Source organism: Triticum aestivum, chromosome 7D, assembly GCF_018294505.1.
Source record: "Triticum aestivum cultivar Chinese Spring chromosome 7D, IWGSC CS RefSeq v2.1, whole genome shotgun sequence".
Lineage (NCBI taxonomy): Eukaryota > Viridiplantae > Streptophyta > Magnoliopsida > Poales > Poaceae > Triticum > Triticum aestivum.
This window is the reverse complement of record NC_057814.1, coordinates 542,338,076-542,357,776: the sequence shown is the minus strand read 5'-3', so window position 1 is coordinate 542,357,776 and position 19,701 is coordinate 542,338,076. Positions and strand designations below refer to the sequence as shown.

Genomic DNA, 19,701 nt, shown 5'->3' with positions numbered 1-19,701 from the left:
AGAAGTTGCGAAACAATGTACCGAGAACTTACTCGATGTACGGCCGCACTTCTGTCAGGTTGTTGAAGATATACAACGTAATGGTCCGCCATTCTTCGTTATCCAAAGATACTGGTTTCGAACCACTGGCTGGTGCGAGATTCCCTTTGAATAGGCTGAGGTTGGATCCACCCTTTTGAGGTTCGTCAGCATTGTACCGAGGCTTCGGATTATGCAAATGACGATTTTTGGCTTCGTAGTGTGCTGTCACGAAGTTTGCCGCCTCCTCAGTGATGAATGCCTCAGCCATCGATGCTTCAATTCTACGTTTATTTTTACATTTTTGTCGAAGCGTCTTCTGCATCCTCTCAGTTGGGTAGCACCAACGATTTTGCACGGGCCCCCCCCAATCTTGCCTCGGTCGGGAGATGCAAAATCAAATGCTGCATTGGATTAAAGAAGCCCGGTGGAAAGATCTTCTCTAACTTGCAGATCAACTCCGGCGCCAACTCTTCCATTTCTTCTAGCACGCCAGGCGATAGTTCTTTCGCACAAAGAACACGGAAGAAATAGCTGAGTTCTGCCAGTACTAGCCATTCATCCTCAGGGATGAAGCCACGCAACATCACCGGCATTACCCGCTCAATCCATATGTGCCAATCATGACTCTTGAGACCAAATATCTTCAATTTATCAAGACTCGCTCCCCTCTTTAGATTCGCTGCATACCCATCGGGGAACATCAACTGCATTTTCACCCACAAGATAATTTCCCTCATAGCTGGCCTTCCAAGATTGAACCATGCCTTTGGCTTCGTCCAGTTCTGCTTTCCTTTCGGTTCTTTCATGTTTTGTAACGGCCTATCACATAGCGCCTCCAGATCGACTCTAGCCTTAGTATTATCCTTTGACTTCCCATCTATGCCGAACAATGTACCAAAAAGTGCCTCGGCGATATTCTTCTCAGTGTGCATCACGTCGATGTTGTGTGGGCAAAGGAGGTCTTTGAAGTAAGGCAGATCCCATAAGCATGTCTTGTGAGTCCAGGCGTGCTTAGAATTATACCCCTTGAAGTACCCTGGACGCTCTGGATCTGGCTCGAGAGCGTTTAACTGATCCAGGGTCTGTTGGCCTGTCAACGCAGGTGGTGCAGAGTTTTTGACAACTCTACCTCTGATGAAGTTCTTCTTGTCTTTCCTGAACTTATGGCGAGGATCCAGGAACTGTCTATGCATGTCGAAGCAAGAAAACTTGCGACCGGCCTGAAGCCAACGAAACTCAAGAGCTCCCTTGCATGTGGGGCACGGGAACCTTCCATGCACACACCAGCCAACGAATAGCGCATACGCCGGCAAGTCATGCGTCGAGTACATGTACCAGACACGCATTATGAAGTTCCGTTTGCTATAGGCGTCGTATGTCTTGAACCCATTATCCCAGGCTTCTTGCAATTCGTCCTTAAGCGGCTGCATGTACACATTCATATTTTTCCCCGGATAGTTGGGCCCTGGAATTATCAACGTCAGGAAAATGTTCTTTCTTTGCATAATCTGTCCGGGGGGGGAGATTGAGTGGAAAGACAAATACGGGCCAACAACTGTATTGGGCTGCCGTCAGACCAAACACACTGAACCCATCCGTGCTGATGCCGACTCGAGGATGCCTCGGATCTGCCGCTTTGTCAGCATGTAATTCATCAAACTTTTTCCACGCAACACCATCCGATGTGTGTACGATCATCAGATTCCCATCTGCATCTAGTTCGGTTCTTTTGCCCGTTTTGTGCCATGTCATCTGTCTGGCCGTCTCTTCGACCATGAAAAGACGTTGAAGTCTTGGTACGATTGGCATATACCGAAGAACACTAACGGGGATTTTGGTCTGTGTCTTCTCACCCATACCGTTGTCTACCACAACATACCTGGAAGACTTGCAAATGGGACAATAGTTCAAGTCCGCATAGTCAAGCCTAAATAAGACACATCCTTTCTCACAGGCATGTATCTTCTCATAGGGCATCTTCAGTGCACGGAGGATTTTGTCCGACTGGTACAGGTTTGCAGGCATTACATGGCCTTTGGGTAGAAAGCGTCCAAATACTGTCATCATTGCGTCGTAGCATTCTCTGCCCAAGTTGAACTGAGCCTTCAGAGCCATTACTTGTGAGATGGCATCCAACTGACAAAGCTCAGTGTGCTCGTGGAGCGGACGTTTTGAAGACTCCAACATTTCATTGAAGGCCTTTGCAGATTCCTCCATCTCCTCGTCCGAATCCCGAGCATCATCGAAGTCTTGCACCATGTTTTCCATCCCGGTACCATGCTCGTCGGTGCGACGACGATCCACCTCAGCTCGGTCACGTTGGGCAGACTCACCATGATATGTCCACACCGTATAATCGGGCGTAAAACCACTCTTCTGCAGGTGTTTGCCCATTTCAGCCTCTGTCCTCTTTTCCCAATTGCCGCACCGTAAACAGGGGCACCAGGTTTTCCTCTGGCCATTTGCAAATGCGGCTTGCACAAACCCCTTGGTTTTTGTGAACCATTCAGTGCTCCATTTGTTCTGACCAGTGTGACCGGTGTACATCCACGCACGATCACTCATCTTGACTTTCAGAGCTACTGGACACACAACAAATATATATATATATATATATATAATTCACCATGTATATATTCATCAGTTGATCTACTTTGTCAATTTTATTACGTCCATGCAACCTACACTCTAATAGGTAATGATAGGTCCTAATCCCACCCGAGTATGTGTAGATTGGGTTCATTTTCCCATGCTATGCTCCGGATCCGACGCAAAATTTCGGCAGCACCTCCCCGCTGTTCTCCTGATACACGTCTCTGCAATAAACAGAGAGGATGTGTACCCGGAGAACAACAGGGGAGGCACTGACGAAATTTATGCGTCGGATCCGGAGCAAAGCATATGGGAAAACGAACCCAATCTACACATACTCGGGCTGTCCATGGATAGCGTTGGACAATTCGAAAGAATCACGGTTATAAATATGCAAATGCATGCATATTTATAACTATAACGCTTTCGAACGGGAGACACATATTGGTTACGCATACTGATGATTCAAGACAGATATATAGCTAGCTATCAAGTTTCATCGGCACGAACACCGGAACAGAGCAAATAATTAAGGGGGGAGGAGGACATGTCATTTGTGCTCACCCACGAACGAAGGGGCAGAGCTCGTCAAACGCACGGGGAGGTCGTCGAACACCAAAACTCGCAGCGATGAAACAACTGCACATTTAAATCTACCCGATCAACACAATTATATATGATGTTTTTCATAACAAAATCGAAAAATATATGACCTAACTCATAATTCACAAATATATGACCCCGTCGGCCTTTGGAAGGCCAAAGAGCACCTTTTCGGGAGGTGTCGGGGGTCGGGGTGTCGTGTCGGTGTCGGGGTGCCGTGTCGGGGTCGGGGTGCTGTTTCGGGGTCGGGGTGTCGTGTCGGGGTCGGGGTGTCGTGTCGGGGTCGGGGTGTCGGGGTCAGGGGGTCGGGGTGTCAGGGTGTGGTGTCGGGGTCAGGGGTCGGGGTACTGTTTCGGGGTCGGGGTGTCGTGGCGGGGTCGGGGTGTCGGGGTGTGGTGTCGGGGTCGGGGTGTCGGGGTCAGGGGGTCAAGGGGTCGGGGTGTCGGGGTGTGGTGTCGGGGTCAGGGTGTCGGGGTCAGAGGGTCGGGGTGTCGGGGTGTCGTGTCGGGGTCGGGGTGTCGGGTTCGGGGTGTTTCCTTCTATCCTTCTTCTTTCCTTTCTTCTTCTTCTTCTTTCCTTCTCTTCTTCTTCCCCTTCTACATATTCTTCTTTTCTTCTTCTTCTTTTTTCACTTTTTTCTACTTCTTTTAATAATATAACTAATTATCTAAAACCCATGCACTAAATCTAACACTAACACATATCTAGCACTAAATCTAACACTAACACTAACACATATCTAGACCTAAATCTAACACAAACAATTAAACAGCAAAAAAAAAGAAAAAAAGAAAAAAATAACTCACCGGAGCTCGGGGGTGCCGGTGGCGACGGGGGCGGCGGGCGGCAGGGTGGCGGTGGCGACGGGGGTGGCAGGGCTCCGGGGCGGTGGAGCTCAGGGGGAGCCGGCAGGGAGGCGGGGCCGATGGGGCCGCGGTGGCGCCGGGGGCGACGATGGTGCCGGGGTGGTGGGCGGGTGGTGGGGGCGGCGGGGCACCGGGGCAGTGGGACGGTCGGGCGGCGACGTGGTGGGGCGCCGGGGCACCGGGGCGGCGGGATGGTGGGGCGACGGGGCGTCGGCGGGTGGGGGCGGCGGGGTGGTGGGGCGACGGGGCAGGCTGCGGCGGGGGCGGTGGCGGGTGGGGGGCGGCGGGGGCGGCGGGGGGTCGATCTGGTCGTGAAGAGAAACAGAAAGGAAGGGGGTGGGGGGCTCGGCCGTTAGTTAGGTTAGTGAAGTTAGGTCTTTGCCATCCGCCGTGATTTGCCGTCCGCTATTTTTCTCGGCAAAGAGGGGAGCCGTTAAGTTTTATCTAATCAGCTCGTAAGTGGGGCCACCTCTCTTTTTGCCGTCAGCCAGCTGACGGCAAAGAATCTTTGCCATCAGCTAGCGGACGGCAAAGAACTGGCTGATGGCAAAATCCTTCTTTGCCATCAGCCAGTTCTTTGCCGTCCGTTTTTCGTAAGCGGACGGCAAAGACCTTCTTTGCCGTCAGCTAGCAGGCGACAAAGAACTGGCAGACGGCAAATAAGCTAATTCCAGTAGTGAAAGCAGTACAACTTTTTATACATCTAGAATGTTACATATTCTACTGCATTGCACATTTTGAGATTTCTCAAACTTTAGGCCTGGTGTCAGAGTTTTGATCAATTCATTGTTGTAGAACCGCCATCCTGCTACAAATATTCCTGAAAATAAGACATGGTATTATCGACCATATCTTGTATAATTATGGCAAAAAATAGGCGTTCGATGCCAAAACAGGTAATCTCGGTCAACTTTTGCAAATTACATCTCCAGTTTTGCATCGCATCACCAAACATAAATTGTACACTTATACACAGATCATGGTAACGGGTACCATAATAGATTACATAACTTGTTGCATATATTTGGCATGGCAAATTCACTTCTTACATACGGCCATTTTGCACTGGAACAATCAAAGTGCGTAAATGACAGAGAAGCACGGACTTGAATGGATTGATTTCCACTATACCAAGTCTACACAAAATGACTAAAAATAATTATTCCAACATCGCATCAGTGAGACCACCACAACTACTTATTTTTGTGATGCTCTTTGGCCCTGTAAAGATTAACAAAACCATGTTAGTACAACTTCAGAAAGGGCATGAACAAAATTTTCATGGTTCGTTACTTTACCTCTTTTTCTTTTGGGTCACGGTCTGCTCCGAGCCCCTTTTCAATCTCTTACCACTCCCTTTTGTTTTTGCTACATCTGGTGGGTGACTGTTGATCACAGTTGGGAATGATGTTCCAACGAAGGATTCAAATTCTTGAACTTTACTTTGCTCACTAACTGTTCCCTCCTGCCCCAATTGTGTGTAGGCATCACCAATAGCCTTGTGAAGATATCTCATCTTCTCCTCACTATGTTTTGCGACATGAAGTGCCAAGCTGAAATTTGAACATGTTTCCGCGTACAACTTCTTTACGACAGGTGGAAGACATGTAGATGACCCTTCTAGCTCATGGCCGTTGGCATCATAGGCAAGGTGTCGTGCAGCCATTTTAGTCCACCTATGTAGCACATATTGACTAGGAATTTCATTACAGCCCTCATTCTTTAGGACAACAATGATGTGACGGCAAATGATACCCAAGGATTCAAACATCCTACAAGAACAGTGTGTTTCCTTAGTGCTAGTGTTGAAACTAACTTGTCTAACCTTGCCACTGTTGCTGCTAATGCTGATGGTGCGGAGCTCACCAATCTGCGTGATTGTTTTGACATGACAATAATCCCTCGCTGCTAGCACCTGACTCTGAAATTCAGCAAAAACCTCATGAGTATACACTTCTCTACCATGACTCTCGATACTCCAACAAGTCTTGAGTATAGGCAGTGTATGAAGGCTGACATTATCTTCTTGTAATTCTTTTTGCCATTGTTCCTCTAAAGCTGTTTCAAATCTGACCCAAAATTCAATCAAGGCAAGGTTCCGGTTAGTAAAGTGTCTGAAGAATGCATTCTCACTCTCAGATCTTGATGTGGTACGCAAGATTCCGCCAAGGTGGAAATCAGTAAAATATGCCGGAATCCATGATCGTCGTAACTCATACTTCTCCTGCAACCATGTATTATCATCTAGCCCGAAATCATTAATTATTGAACACCATTTTGACTCGAACTCGTTTGGTGTCTCTGATCCCCAAACACATGACATAAACCGTTCATGGAAATCTGGACTGTTTTTTAGGGTTGCACCAACTTTTTCCGTAAGCTTCATGAGGATGTGCCACATGCAAAGTCTATGTATAGTGTTCGGGAAAACATGTTCTATCCCTATTCTCATGCTTTGATCTTCATCGGTAATGATTAGCTTAGGTGCAACCCCACACATTGCTTTCAAGAAAGTCTTGAACAACCATATATAAGATTCTTGCTTCTCATTCCATAAAAAAGCAGCACCAAATGTAACACAAGATTTGTGGTTGTTAACTCCGGTGAAAGGGGCAAACACCAAGTCATACCTATTAAAGCGGTATGTGGAGTCGAAAGACACCACTTCACCAAACAATGAGTAGTTTTTTCTGCATATACTATCGGCCCAGAAAATATTTATAAGTTTATCATTCTCATCGAGTTGGTAATCAAAGTAGAAGGCTGGATTGGCAGCTTGCTTATTCTTCATGATATCTACTATTATCTGTCCATCTGCTCCCTTAATTGCTCTTTTAAAATCACGGTGGCAGTTTTGTAAATCACGCTTTGTGCAACCTACATTTGCTTCCCCCCCCCTCTCTACACTAAGCAAGCGATATGCTGCAGATGTGCCAACCAATGCCTTATGACATGTAAGTAATTTTGTCCTCAACTCACTACTTACTTCTCTATTTGACTTAATGAGATGTCTCTTACTTGACGAAATAAGTTGGTGCGTGTGCGATTGGACAAATCGGGCAACCTCCTAGTTGCCGTCATCTTGCCTCTTGAATCCGATCATAGCCTCACAACCACACCTGCTTAATTTGAAGTTCTGTTTAGGCTTTATCCTTTCCTCATCTGTGGCCACCTTTTGCCAACCTTCCCTTGCACAAACAAACCTCTTCCACACTGCTACACCCTGATCATCTTTGTGTGTTGTCCATGTGCGGACCGAGAACCCAACCTCATGAGCATACATTTTGTATAGCCATGCCCTCTTCCCAGGTGTCAAACTTCATGCCAATTACGGGCTTTAAGTTATCATCACACTCAGGCTCATATGTTGACCCCTAAAAATGCAATATAATAGTGGTTTAGTTCATGAACTAAAGCTCGTGCAATCGACGTGAAAAAAACACTTACACAAAACGGAAGACTGGTAGTTCTTTTTGGCGTGTTGTAGGTATTTTCATCATTTCCCACCAAACGGATCATGCCCTACCAATTTGAGGTAAAAAATCAATCAAGTCACAAAATAGTGTGCCATACATAACCAATGCAACATGTTAATTACCACGGCTGAGCTGCTGGCATCATCTTCAACTCCCATTGTCGTAGTTGACCCAATACTTAGAGTAGCACTTGCCATTGACTCCATGGTTACCTGTTTTCATGCAAAAAATGACAAAACATCACATACATGTCCAAAAGTACAGAACTGGAGTAACCTACAAGAAAGCAGCACTTATCAATATTTTAAGTCAGAGAAAAGCAACAATGTGATTGCGGAAAGACAAATTGGGGAGCACTTTTACGTAGTAATGCCAGAGAAGGTTCAATCAAACATTGTTAAGGCCTTTCCATTTAACATGAACAAATTTAAATGGATACCAAGAACATCTTTAGTCGCTTCAGAACAGATCCCCACGTCGATTTCGTGAAATACATATCAAGAACATCACATGAGCAACTAGTAATTAACACAATCTTGCCATGTATGAAGGCTCCCAGGTAATCGTTTGATCACATATCAAATCTCTTCATCCACAAACCTTTTTATAAAATTAGCAAGCGTACATGAAAATTATACACAAACCAGAACGGGTCCCTTCATCTATTTTTCCACTGTCGGCTTTAATTAGTGGCAATTTTTCTCCATTATAACTGCACGTCAGACATCAATTTGGTGCTCATAATATTCAGTTTCCCAAATTCCACTAGATTCAAACAAATCGGTGAAGCTTGAGGATTGAAAAAATAGACTGCATGTGCATAACAGAAGAACAGCATTTGGTGCTCATACCGTGGATCCTTTAGCAATAAAAAGACGATGGCTGGCTCCTGATCAACCGCGGCGTTGATATCCCCGGAGCTGCAGCGCCGCGTCGCTAGGTAGCCGCAATCGCGGCGAGCCGCCGACGGACCGCGTGATTTGGGGCGCTCGCGCTTGAGCGCTTGATGTCAGAGAGAGAGGGGGAAGGGAGAGAGGGAGGCAACTCGCACAAATTTGTCTCAAGGGAGGGAGATTGGTTCTTGAGCTCACTGGGCCGTAACCCTAGCTCACAGCGGCGGCTGTGCTGGTACATGAGATGGAAGGGGAGAGAGACGACCTTGAGTGCGGGCGGAGGTCAATTTGCTTGATTTAGCTATGCTGCAAGGGCTGTTTTGAAAATGTACCAACAGGCCCATCTTCTAATCGATCATGTCCCTGTCTTTTGCATCCAATGGCCCATATGTCGCTGGTGCACTCGGCGCACCAGTTCGCTCGTTTCACCAGATACATTCTCATTACCTATGTTCCGAAATATATGTTGTTGGGGGAGTTCAGTTTACACTCCCGCAATAACATATATTTAGAAACGGAGGGAATAGAAGCCTATTTCGCTCCTTGCCACCGCACTATAAGAACCACACCTTCCATCTCTGGACACGGCTCCATCTACATTAATTTTAACGTAACCTGGCCTCGATGCTATCCATTTTCGTGCAGCAATTCTTTCTTTACTGTGTAAAAAACTTGAGGTTTAGGAATCTACTGTACATGTGATCTGTGCAGGCGGGAGACATGCGGCTCTCGCGCACGTTCGGCCGTCTGACTTCCCTGACACCTCCTAACCAGCGCCTTCGGTACCTGTTAGCGTGCTTGCGCTTGCACGCCAGCCTAGTGGGCTGCGTCTTAAACATCGGCTCGCTCGGTCTGGTCGCTTGCTCAGGCACACTATACGCTTCCCTAGAAAAGGCAAACTGTACGCTCGTCTAAAAAAAGGCACACTCTACGCTAGCTGCTGGTGATGAATAAAACATTTTACCAGCAAAAGACATGTTTACTAGCAACAAAAAACCGATTCAAAAACTCTGAGAAAAAATGGTGAAATCAAAAAATGTTTATGAGTTTGAAAAGAATGCTCTTGGATTTGAAAAACTTTCACGAATTTGAAGTACAAATTGTGAATTTAAAAGAAAGTTTGTGTATTTGAAAAAAGTTCACCAACTTGCATAACATTACTGAATTTGAAAAACATTCAGGAAATCAAAAAAGTTCACATTTCCAAATTTGAAAAAAATTCATGAATTTAATAAATATTGTGAAATTGGAAAAACTCCACTACTTAAATGAAGTTCACGAATTAAAAAAAACAAATTAAAACAATATTGGAAAATCTTTAAAAACTGAAAATAGTTCATAAATTGGAAAAATATCACAAGTTTAAAAATTATGGACTATTTTCAAATTTAAACTATTTTCAGTTTTTCCAATTTAAAAATCTTGAATCTAAGAAAAGTTGTAAATTTAAAAAATACAAAAAATGGAAAAGAGAAATACAAAGAAGAAGAATGAAAAACGAAAAAACCCACATAAAAAGCGTCATGGAAAACCAAAAAGGAAAAACACCCTAGAAAAATCAGGGAACCTTCTAGAAGGTTGCCAAAACCGGAGGGGCCCACATAGGAACTACATAGGGGAGTTGTGTGAGCCCTATCGATTAGATAGTAAGAGCAAGTACAATAAGGTGATGTAAGCACTTGATAAGGATTTAAATATAATATTTATGGTTAGTTGGAGGATAGAGAAGATGAGAGAGAAAAGAAGTGGGTTGTAGATTAGTAACCAGCTGCAGCGCGAGCTCCAAAAACTTTGTGAGAAAAGAAGATGGCTCGTGCTACAGCCTGCAGCTATTGTATGTGTTCGCTTTTAGGTTAACTGTAGATCACATGGCTACTAGATAAAACTAGCAGTTTGCTCTACTAGTAACCATGCTCTAATTAACAGGTGCCAAATTAGAATTAGCTTGGATTAGGTCAGACGCCACACGCTGGACCGACTAGTCATTGTCGGGCTTCATATAAAGCCTACATGTCATCTTCATTTATCCCATCACTTCCATACTGCATCGATCGAGCTAAACACTATTGAGAGAGCACGCAATGCAACCTTCTCCACGAAGCAATTGAAAAGGACCAATCCATGAGAACCTCATGCTAAGCCTCCTCGATGTCATCATTGTCTTGGTCATGGCCCTCCACTCACCCTTCGCCGCCGCCCAGCTGAGGACGGACTACTACGCCAACATCTGCCGCAACATAAAGACCATTATCCGAAACTCCGTAAAGTAGTCCAGGGCCCAGTCACGAATCTCTGCGCCCGCCACACTTAAACTCTTGCGACGATGGACGACGCAGGAAGCTCCTGACAGACGGGTGGGCGGCTCCCTACCAGGTGATGTCCATCCTCGCCGGACGCCGCAGCCCAGTGTAGCATGAATGAATACGAGACGTGAGCATCTACACCCAAGGACGGTCGTGTGTTCTTGCCAATAACTTCCAAAGCTGCACGAATACCACCAATTTCAAGATTAGGTCGACCGGATGACGAAACAAATCCATCTCTATAAGCACTTTGTTGTGAGTTGTCCATAACGTCCATGCCAGGGTAGTGCTACCCAACCACGCCAATTCACGGTCCTTCCATCTTGTGCCTTGAGCCAACCTAAGAAAAACAGAAACTCCAGTTAGGTTCCACGAGCACCCTGTGGCCTCCCGCAATACAGCCCAAGCAAATATAGCCACGATGCATCTGAAGAGAATATGGTCTCGGTTTTCATCTTGGTCGCACCAAACACATTTTCCATTGCCCGACCCTTGCCTTTTAAGCACTTGGTCTCCACTTGGGATAGGATTCCTAAACACCTGTCATAGAAAGATTTTGATTTTTTCCAGAAGCAAGCCTTCCAAATATCTCTCAAATCACATAGGGGAGCCGCCCTAAATATCTCCTTGTAAAGCGACCCCGTGGAGAACATGCCCGAGGGTTCTAGCCTCCACTAGATAACATCGTGGCCATATGATATGTGCGGGCCACAAAGGCTTTCCGCAACCCATGCCACCCCTGGGCCTCCTATTCCCCAAACGTCCTTCTAAAGCAGCGAGCCCACTACCCGTATCCCTACTCTCTGCAATCGTGGTGATCTGTTTGTCAGGCATGGCAAACAACGGAGGGAAGGACTCCCTAGCACCTGGTCACCGCACCACCGGTCCAACCAAAATTTGGCCAATTTCCCATTATGGACCTCTAATTTTGTGCGAAGTGTAAGCAGGTGCTTAACTTTCATCACTGCGTTAGCAAATTGGGATCTTTTGATATTTTCAGGAATGTCTAACCCCTCCCTAGTTAGGTACTTATTGCGAAAAGCATGTAAGGCTGTAACCACAATCCCCTTGGCCCATGAGAATTTTCCATGCCCATTTCTTCATAAGGCACCAACTCGTGATTTTGGGGTTGATTACCCCTAGCCCCCGAACTTTTTGGGTGAGCAAATGGATGCCCATTTCACCATGTAATACTTTTGCTTGCGTTACTCCTTTTTCCCAAAAGAACAAGGACCTCACCCAGTTCAATTTATCATGAACCCCATCTTGCAATAAGTAAAATCCCATTGTTAACACCGAGAAATTTGTGAGGCAGTCCTTAATCAGGACTAGCCTGCCAGTGAAAGCCAACTACTTGCATTGCTAAGGCTCAACTCTCCAGCCACTTTGCCCACCGCCAGATCTAAGTCCAAAATGGAAAAAGCCCTCGCCAAGATGGGCATCACCAAATATTTGATTGGGATAGACCCAAGTTCACAATTCATCATATGTGCCACTCTAAGTTAGGATTCCAAATCCCCGCCCGTCACAAACGCCTCGCTTTGGCTGAAATTTATTTTCATGCGTGACATTGCTTCAAAACACATGAGTACAAATTCAGGATTGATGATCTCTACAAGAGAGTTCCTAATTGGGATTAGTGTGTCATCCCCATACCATGGATAGGATAGTCCGCTAGACACGACCCTTGCCGCCACTTCTGAAATGTGCCATGCCGCCTTAGCGCGATCCAGAACTGCCACCAAGACATCTATGATGATGTTGAAAATATAAGGGAATAGAGTATTCCCTTGTCTAACCCCCTCCCCTTTGGAAAAAACAGGCCCACCTCCCCATTGATTCTGATCACCGTTTGTCCACCTCTAACCAGTGCAACTCATCCACGATGGATTGAAAAGTACTTTTGTGCGTAACCTCTTCCAGAAAGTCCCATCTAACTGTATCATACGCCTTCTTGAAATCAATTTTTTCCATGCAAGTATTATCAATTAGATAATGATTGGTAATGGACACATGGATGCAGGGTTGTGATGCATCGATCATGATCAAGAGGTCGGACGCCGAGTGGGGAACCCCGACGACCAGTCGGTGAAGCCGCATGGGTTTCAAACGATCCTGGACGCCAAGGCTGCGCTGGACAACGGCCCACAGTGCCGTCATAGGGTGTCTTGCATTGACATACTTGCCCTCGGAATCACCGCACGAGAATCCGTCTTCCAGGCACTCAGAATCAATTTTTCCATGATAGCTCACACAGTTTGAGCATGTGAAATGTTACACACATTCCTTGTACCATGCGTGGTTGTAGAGCCAAGGAGCGTACTACCAAGTGAAGCTGGGTGGGTACGACAGGAGAGGATCTCGACGAAGACAGTGTCGTGCTGCCGCACTTCGACTTCAACCTTGATAACCTCGATCAGCGCCTTCTTCTCAACCTTGGGCCTCTCCCAGACCGACATGATCACCCTATCAGGTAGTAACTCAACTAGTACTAGACAACATCTTCTGCACTCCATTTGTGACACAGCCGACCATCATGTTTACCATCTCGCATCACTTGCATGTGAATTCAGGTGGCCACACCATGAGCACGATGGACTACGCCTTCTTCCAGTACATGATCGTCACCCGCCCAAGCATGAACTCGAATTTTGCCACACATCTCCATGGCCCCTGCATCAACAGCCAGAGCGTCGAGTTCCTTGACCCAATGCTGTTGGGATTTACAACATGATCTTATCCCGTGCGACGGCTTACATAGGGTATATATAGTAGTGATGACCTAGGTCGATACTGATCCATACCGTGGGGGGCATAGCCTCCCCCCCCCCCCCCCCCCCCCCGCGCACCCCCAGGCTTCCCTGGTACCGGGCGAGGCGTTATGGGCTAAATTCGGTCTCTGCTCAGCCATGACCCACGCTTTCCAATGACGGGCCTCCGCTCCTCTCCGTCAGAAGTTAGCCTTTATAGGAATTTGGATCACAACTTAACAATTTCACTACTCCATGATTCTTGCGGAAGTTATACTGTATTTCATAAAGAGCGAGCTTCAATGTACGTAGCTTCCCCGATTTGCTGCAAAAACCTACCAAAACTTGTGTTTCTCTTCACAAGTGGATGGTCACTGAACAATTCCAAAAAGGTCTTGCGTGTTTCCCCAACGGATCATGGTAATGTGTACGGTGTACATGGCAATCACTCAACTTAGTCATGTTCTTAAGTGCAAGAACATGATAGCAAACTGACCCCTATGGAAGGCTTCATACATAGTCGGAAAGCATGAGGAGATGGAGGCGACACGATACAGGTGCGGTGATGCCAATGCAGACGAGGTTGGACTACGAAGGATGTTGCTGAGGAGGAAAAACTAGTTGAGGGAAAGTGAATAGGATGTTCCATAGGGTTTATGTAGCGACTCACAAAATCAATCACGGTTTTGGGTCCTCGATGCAGCGGTTTGCTTCCCCATTAGTGTCGGCATGTCTACTAACTCATGTCTGTGTGGCTTGAATCCTAGATCTGGGTGCACATCTTAGTTGGCGACGGTGCCGAAGTTGCAGCAGTTGCTTCGAAGTGGGGTTCGGGTACTAGGTCAAGGGTGGTTGTCCTCCGCTTGCCCTTCCTTGGGTGGCAGCGACTACATGGGATATAAGGGTGTGTCCTTCGATGAAGCATCGTCTTTTCAGCGGATTTTGGTGACTTCTCGACTGCATGTGTGGATATTACTCTCATGTTCTAGCAGCGGCATCTCCAGTACACCATAGGGTTTAGATAAGAGCATCTCCAATAGATGTTGCAAATTTGGAGATGTAAAAATAGGTGTTGGATAATTTACATCACCAAAAAGTGATTTTTACATCTTCAAAAAAGTCTCAACTCCAACAGATGATGTATATTTGGTGATGTAAAACTCCTACTCCAAGATATGATGTATTTGAAGAAGTAAAACTAGTCGGCATAAGCGTCGACAGCCGAGCGCCGAGAGCCGGGAGGAGCGGCGGCGGCAGCAGGTGCGCCAGCGGCCGAGCGACGAGAGCCGAGAGGTCGAATGCGGCGGCGTGGCTGTGAATCGAGCGGCGGATTGGTCGCGGTGGGAAGGCCAGGTGGCGGTCGTGCGGTGTGAGAAGGTCGAGTCTGCTGGGGAAAAGCAGCGGTGGCGTGGAGGCCGTTGTGCGGCTCGAATCCGGCGACGGCGGGATGGTGGGAGGAACTCAAATCATGCGGTGGCAATTCGGCGGCGGAGCAGCGCAGAACCGGCGGTGGAGCGGCCAGGTCTGGCAGCAGGGCAGCGACGGCGTGGTGCGATGGGCGAGCGGCGCGGCGGCAGAAGTGCGGCGGGACAGACTCAAATCTGCAGCTCCTCGGCGGTGCGGGTGGCGGCGGGGATTGCAGGTGGGGTCACGGCGGGGTCAGGATGGAAGAAAGGGCGGCGGTGACAATGTTTTCGGCCAGAAATCGCCGGCGGCAGTGGCGGGCAGGCAGGGAAACTAAAATGAAGCGGCGCTTGTCACATGACTGGAGTTTTACATCACCTCGGATGTGAAGGTGCAAATTTGTATCTCCAAATGTTGTACATCACTAGGAGGAGGTGATGTGATATATATATTTTTTTCATCTACACCCGTTGGAGCGTTTTTTGGCCTTCATGATGCAAAAGTTTGTTAATTTTGCATCTACATCTTCTATTGAAGATGCTCTTAACAACTCACAAAAGCGACCACAACTAAGATGAAGATTGGGTGGAGTGCCCAACGGTTCGCACTTCGCACCAAGATTCTGTTCCTTGTTTGTCATTTGTTAAGGCGAACAGCGTACTGGCTGAAGAAGGAACAGCTCGTTCGTCAGCGTGCAACGGCACGTACGTCTATATAGCTGCAACCTGCATAACCAATTCCTCTGCTCTGAACTTCCGGCCGTTACATTTATACACACCGTGTTAAATGAGCTGTGCCTTGATCACCATGCACGAGCATCATCCCCTACGTACATGCCACTTTGACCAGACGGTCCAGACCCCAAGTGGCAAATATCTAGCTGTTGCTCAGGCGACGAGGATTGGATTAGGGCAGAAGCCACACTACCGGATCAGTCGGTCTCCGGCTCTGGGCTATATAACCCCACGTGCAACCTCCATATACCTCGATCGAACTAAAACCGGTAAGGCACGAGCTAGCCGGCGCGGCCAGCCACACTTCTGGAAGAGCACGCAAAGGCAACAGTCTTCGCGAAGCAATTGAAAGGGAGACCGATAGACCCATGGCGAAGCTTGGATGGTTAGCCTCCCTCGCCGCCGCCGTCGTCGTGGTGGTGACGCTCCGCTCGCCGTTGGCCGCCGCGCAGCTGAGGCCGGGGTACTACGCCAGCATCTGCCCCAACCTGGAGACCATTGTCCGGAACTCCGTCAGGCAGTCCATGGCCCAATCCCAAATCTCCGCGGGCGCCACGCTCAGGCTCTTCTTCCATGACTGCGCCGTCAGGGTACACAACCCGATCGCTGACCGATTGAGCTCGCTCTTGTAGATACATGTCGACTTGATGAGCTGATGACGTAGGTATCTGTACTTTGCTGTGCGTGCAGGGCTGTGATGCGTCGATCATGATCGTCAACTCGAACGGCGACGACGAGTGGCGGAGCCCGGACGACCAGTCGCTGAAGCCACAGGGCTTCCAGACGGTCCTGGACGCCAAGGCCGCCGTCGACAAGGACCCGCAGTGCCGCTACAAGGTGTCCTGCGCCGACATACTCGCCCTCGCCGCACGAGAGTCCGTCGTCCAGAGCGGAGGGCCGAACTACCAGGTGGAGCTGGGCAGGTACGACGGGAAGGTCTCGACGAAGAGCAGCGTGGTGCTGCCGCACGTCGACTTCAACCTCGACAAGCTCAACGCCTTCTTCTCAGGCCTGGGCCTCTCCCAGACCGACATGATCGCACTCTCAGGTGACTGAACTAGTACTCGTCAACTTCCTCTGCGCCCCATTTGCAACACACGCCGACCTGTTGACATTTGACAATCTCGCTGGCTGCACGATGGCATCACTTGCGCGCGAATCCAGGTGGCCACACCATGGGCGCGGCGGACTGCAGCTTCTTCCAGTCCAGGATCGGCACCGACCCGACCATGGACTCGGGCTTCGCCGCGCAGCTCCGGGGCACCTGCACCAGCAGCCAGAGCTCCGCGTTCCTCGACCCGACGCCGCTGGGATTCGACAACTCCTACTACAAGAACCTGCAGGGCGGCAGGGGCCTCCTGGGCTCCGACCAGGTGCTGTACACGGACCCGAGGTCACGGGGCACCGTGAACTACTACGCGTCCAACCAGGGCACCTTCTTCTACGACTTCACCGTCGCCATGACCAAGCTCGGCAGGGTCGGGGTCAAGACCGCGGCCGACGGCGAGATACGCCGCGACTGCCGGTACACGAATTAGTTACAGAGTCGCCGCCGGCAGGTTGCTCAGTTGCTCACACAGTTCAAAAAAAAAAAAAACTGTCAATGACGCAACTACAATAAGATCGGTCATGTTGTTATACATGCATGTGGCTTTGATTCTTGGAGCCCATGATGTCTTCAACTAATCGACTGTAAGATGTCCTTGACTGATCGAATTCTGATGCCTTACTGTTGGACATGTTGTCTTGATCGATCATGTGAGGATGCAGGTGTCTTTTGTGACAACGAGTCAGACTCCAGCACAAAATAGCATGATAATGGCTCTAGCCTCGATCTAGCTAGGCCGCGACTGGCACCAAAAGCAAATCATATCAGACCTAACTTCATCAACGTCAAATGCCCATGATCTGCACTTGCATGGTCCAAGGACCTCTGAAATGGAGCACTATGATTTGTGCAATTGAGTGCACCATGCGTTAACAAGCAATTCCTACAGGGTACGTAACAGCACCATCCGCGTGAGCATATTCAGGTTGGCCGGCCGGCCGCACGTTTTTATGATTTTATATCGATCTTCCTTTGTACTACTCCTATGATTCTTGCCGAAGTTATTGCGTATTTCAAAAATAGCGAATTTCAGTATACAAACTCCCTCAATTTGCAAAAACCTACCAAAACTGTTATTTGCTTTCACAAATACATGGTACTTGACCACCCTCCAAAAAGACCTTGCCTCTTTTCCTAACAGATCTTGGTGGTGTCTAAGGTGACATGGCAATCAGTCAAACTTCGACATGTGCATCAGTGCATGAGCATAAAACCAACAAACCCCTATGGATGGATTGATACTTAGTGGGCAGCATGACAAGCCAGAGGTGGCGCGGTACCGGATGTGGTAGTGCTGATGGAGACGATGTTGGATTGAGATGGACGCGGTGCTAGAGGGAAAGGATAGTAGAGGAAAAGAAAATAGGATGTAGATCTAAGGATTTAGAAAATCAATCATGGTTAACAAAGAAGATGAGGTCCTAGATGTGGACCCTTTGTTCCTTGTTGGTGATGGATCTATGAGCTCACGTGCGCGCGGCCTAGATCTAGGTCCGCATTTTAGTCTCCTAGGCAGTGGTGCCGATGTTGTGGGAACGACATCGAAGTGGGCTTCGGGTATCAGGTCAAGGATCGTCGTCCTCTCCTGCTCCGTCCTGGAGTGGTCGAGACGGCAAGGGCTCCAAGGGTTTGTCATTGGACCCAATATCGCCTTCTTCTTTGGGTTGTGGATTCTTTGGGATATACGTCGACGATGCTTCTGGTAGAGACTGATGACTTCTCAACTCTCTGCGTGGATATTACTCTGCTATTAAATGGGTAGGGCAGGACTCTAGATGTGGCATTTTCGACAAGCCATCAACATGTGCAAGACGCGGAAGACGAGGATGTTTTTGAGGATCAGATTATATATGTTTTTAAGGAACTTTCATATTTATCTAATTTCAGCATTGGTTCGTTTAGGAAAATAAACAAATACGATATAGGCCATGTGACATATTCCCGGTGAGATTATCGAAAAACAATCTTGCCCCGCTTATACAACTATCAAACAATACAAGTGTCGAGTAGCACAAAACAAGGTTTAGAAAGAAACTTAAGTAACAAAAGAAAGATACATGTTGGGGCTGCCAACTTAACAATAAGCCCAAACAACAAGGAAAGGCCTTCAAGGTCGATGAGTAGTAGGAGCCAAGCAAGAAGCCAAAGCCTTGAAGACCTTCGGCATGGCGTCAATCGCCACCCAATCACATCTCTTGCTCTCATTGTTCGAGGAAACAACAAAAAATGTATATATCATTAGTGGCCTTTGACGGGTGGAAATATTCAACGATAAGATTATTCCTAATACACTAGAGTGTCCAAGCCAAGGTGCCAAAGCCACCGACTACAAGAGGCGGACCCGGCCAAAGCCAACTGCGATGATCTCATACACGTCCAAGAAGTTGGTAGGACACCACCTGTTCCCCCACAGCCCACACTTCCCTCTCGCAACTCCAAAGGAATTTTGTTGAGATGCAAGAGAAGAAGATATGGTTGATGTCTTCATCAGCATCATAAAAGGGTCAACAACCATCACCTGGACCATTATACGCTTCATAAACTGGTCGCCCGCCGGCAGGCTATGTCAGATCAGTTGCCAAAGGAAAATCCTGATGCTTGGGGGCAATCAAAACTTCCACAACTCTGTGAGTTCCTTGGGCTCCTGACCCGCCACAATCCTGTCGTACAAGGATTTCATGGAGAATCTACCCGAAGGCTCAAGAGCCCAAGAGACTGAATCTAGTTCATTAGATTAGGCCACATTCCCAAACTCCATGGTAAGGACCTTCCACTCCTCTAACTCGGGAGGCCCCAATGATCGGTTGAATGAGAGATCCCAACCTCATTCCCAATTGTCGCCGAGATGAGGATCCACGATTGGTTGGAGATAGCAAACAATGTCGAGTATCAGTCTCAGATAGACTGGTTTTCCAACCGCTGGTCAAGCCAAAAATGGGTGTCTGCGCTAT

The 19,701-nt window shown here is 47.8% G+C and overlaps 1 protein-coding gene and 1 pseudogene across 1 annotated transcript; both read left to right on the top strand.

Moving 5' to 3' along the window:
• The first annotated feature begins 10,619 nt into the window (after positions 1 to 10,619).
• On the top strand, positions 10,620 to 13,488 carry LOC123171260 (peroxidase 45-like; annotated as a pseudogene).
• A 2,404-nt stretch (positions 13,489 to 15,892) lies between these two features.
• Positions 15,893 to 17,379, top strand: LOC123166538 (peroxidase 45). The gene is made up of 3 exons (XM_044584345.1): positions 15,893 to 16,232; positions 16,333 to 16,690; positions 16,807 to 17,379. The coding sequence occupies exons 1-3, from the start codon at positions 16,011 to 16,013 to the stop codon at positions 17,178 to 17,180; spliced, it is 954 nt and encodes a 317-aa protein (XP_044440280.1). The 5' UTR covers positions 15,893 to 16,010; the 3' UTR covers positions 17,181 to 17,379.
• The last annotated feature ends 2,322 nt before the right edge of the window (positions 17,380 to 19,701 follow it).

What these genes read in the sequence shown, in the direction of transcription:
- LOC123166538 (XM_044584345.1), top strand. Translation starts at nt 16,011, where the DNA reads ATGGCGAAGCTTGGATGGTTAGCCTCCCTCGCCGCCGCCGTCGTCGTG. An exon ending in TCCATGACTGCGCCGTCAGG is followed by an intron (nt 16,233 to 16,332) that starts GTACACAACCCG and finishes CTGTGCGTGCAG; the next exon opens with GGCTGTGATGCGTCGATCAT. An exon ending in CGACATGATCGCACTCTCAG is followed by an intron (nt 16,691 to 16,806) that starts GTGACTGAACTA and finishes GCGCGAATCCAG; the next exon opens with GTGGCCACACCATGGGCGCG.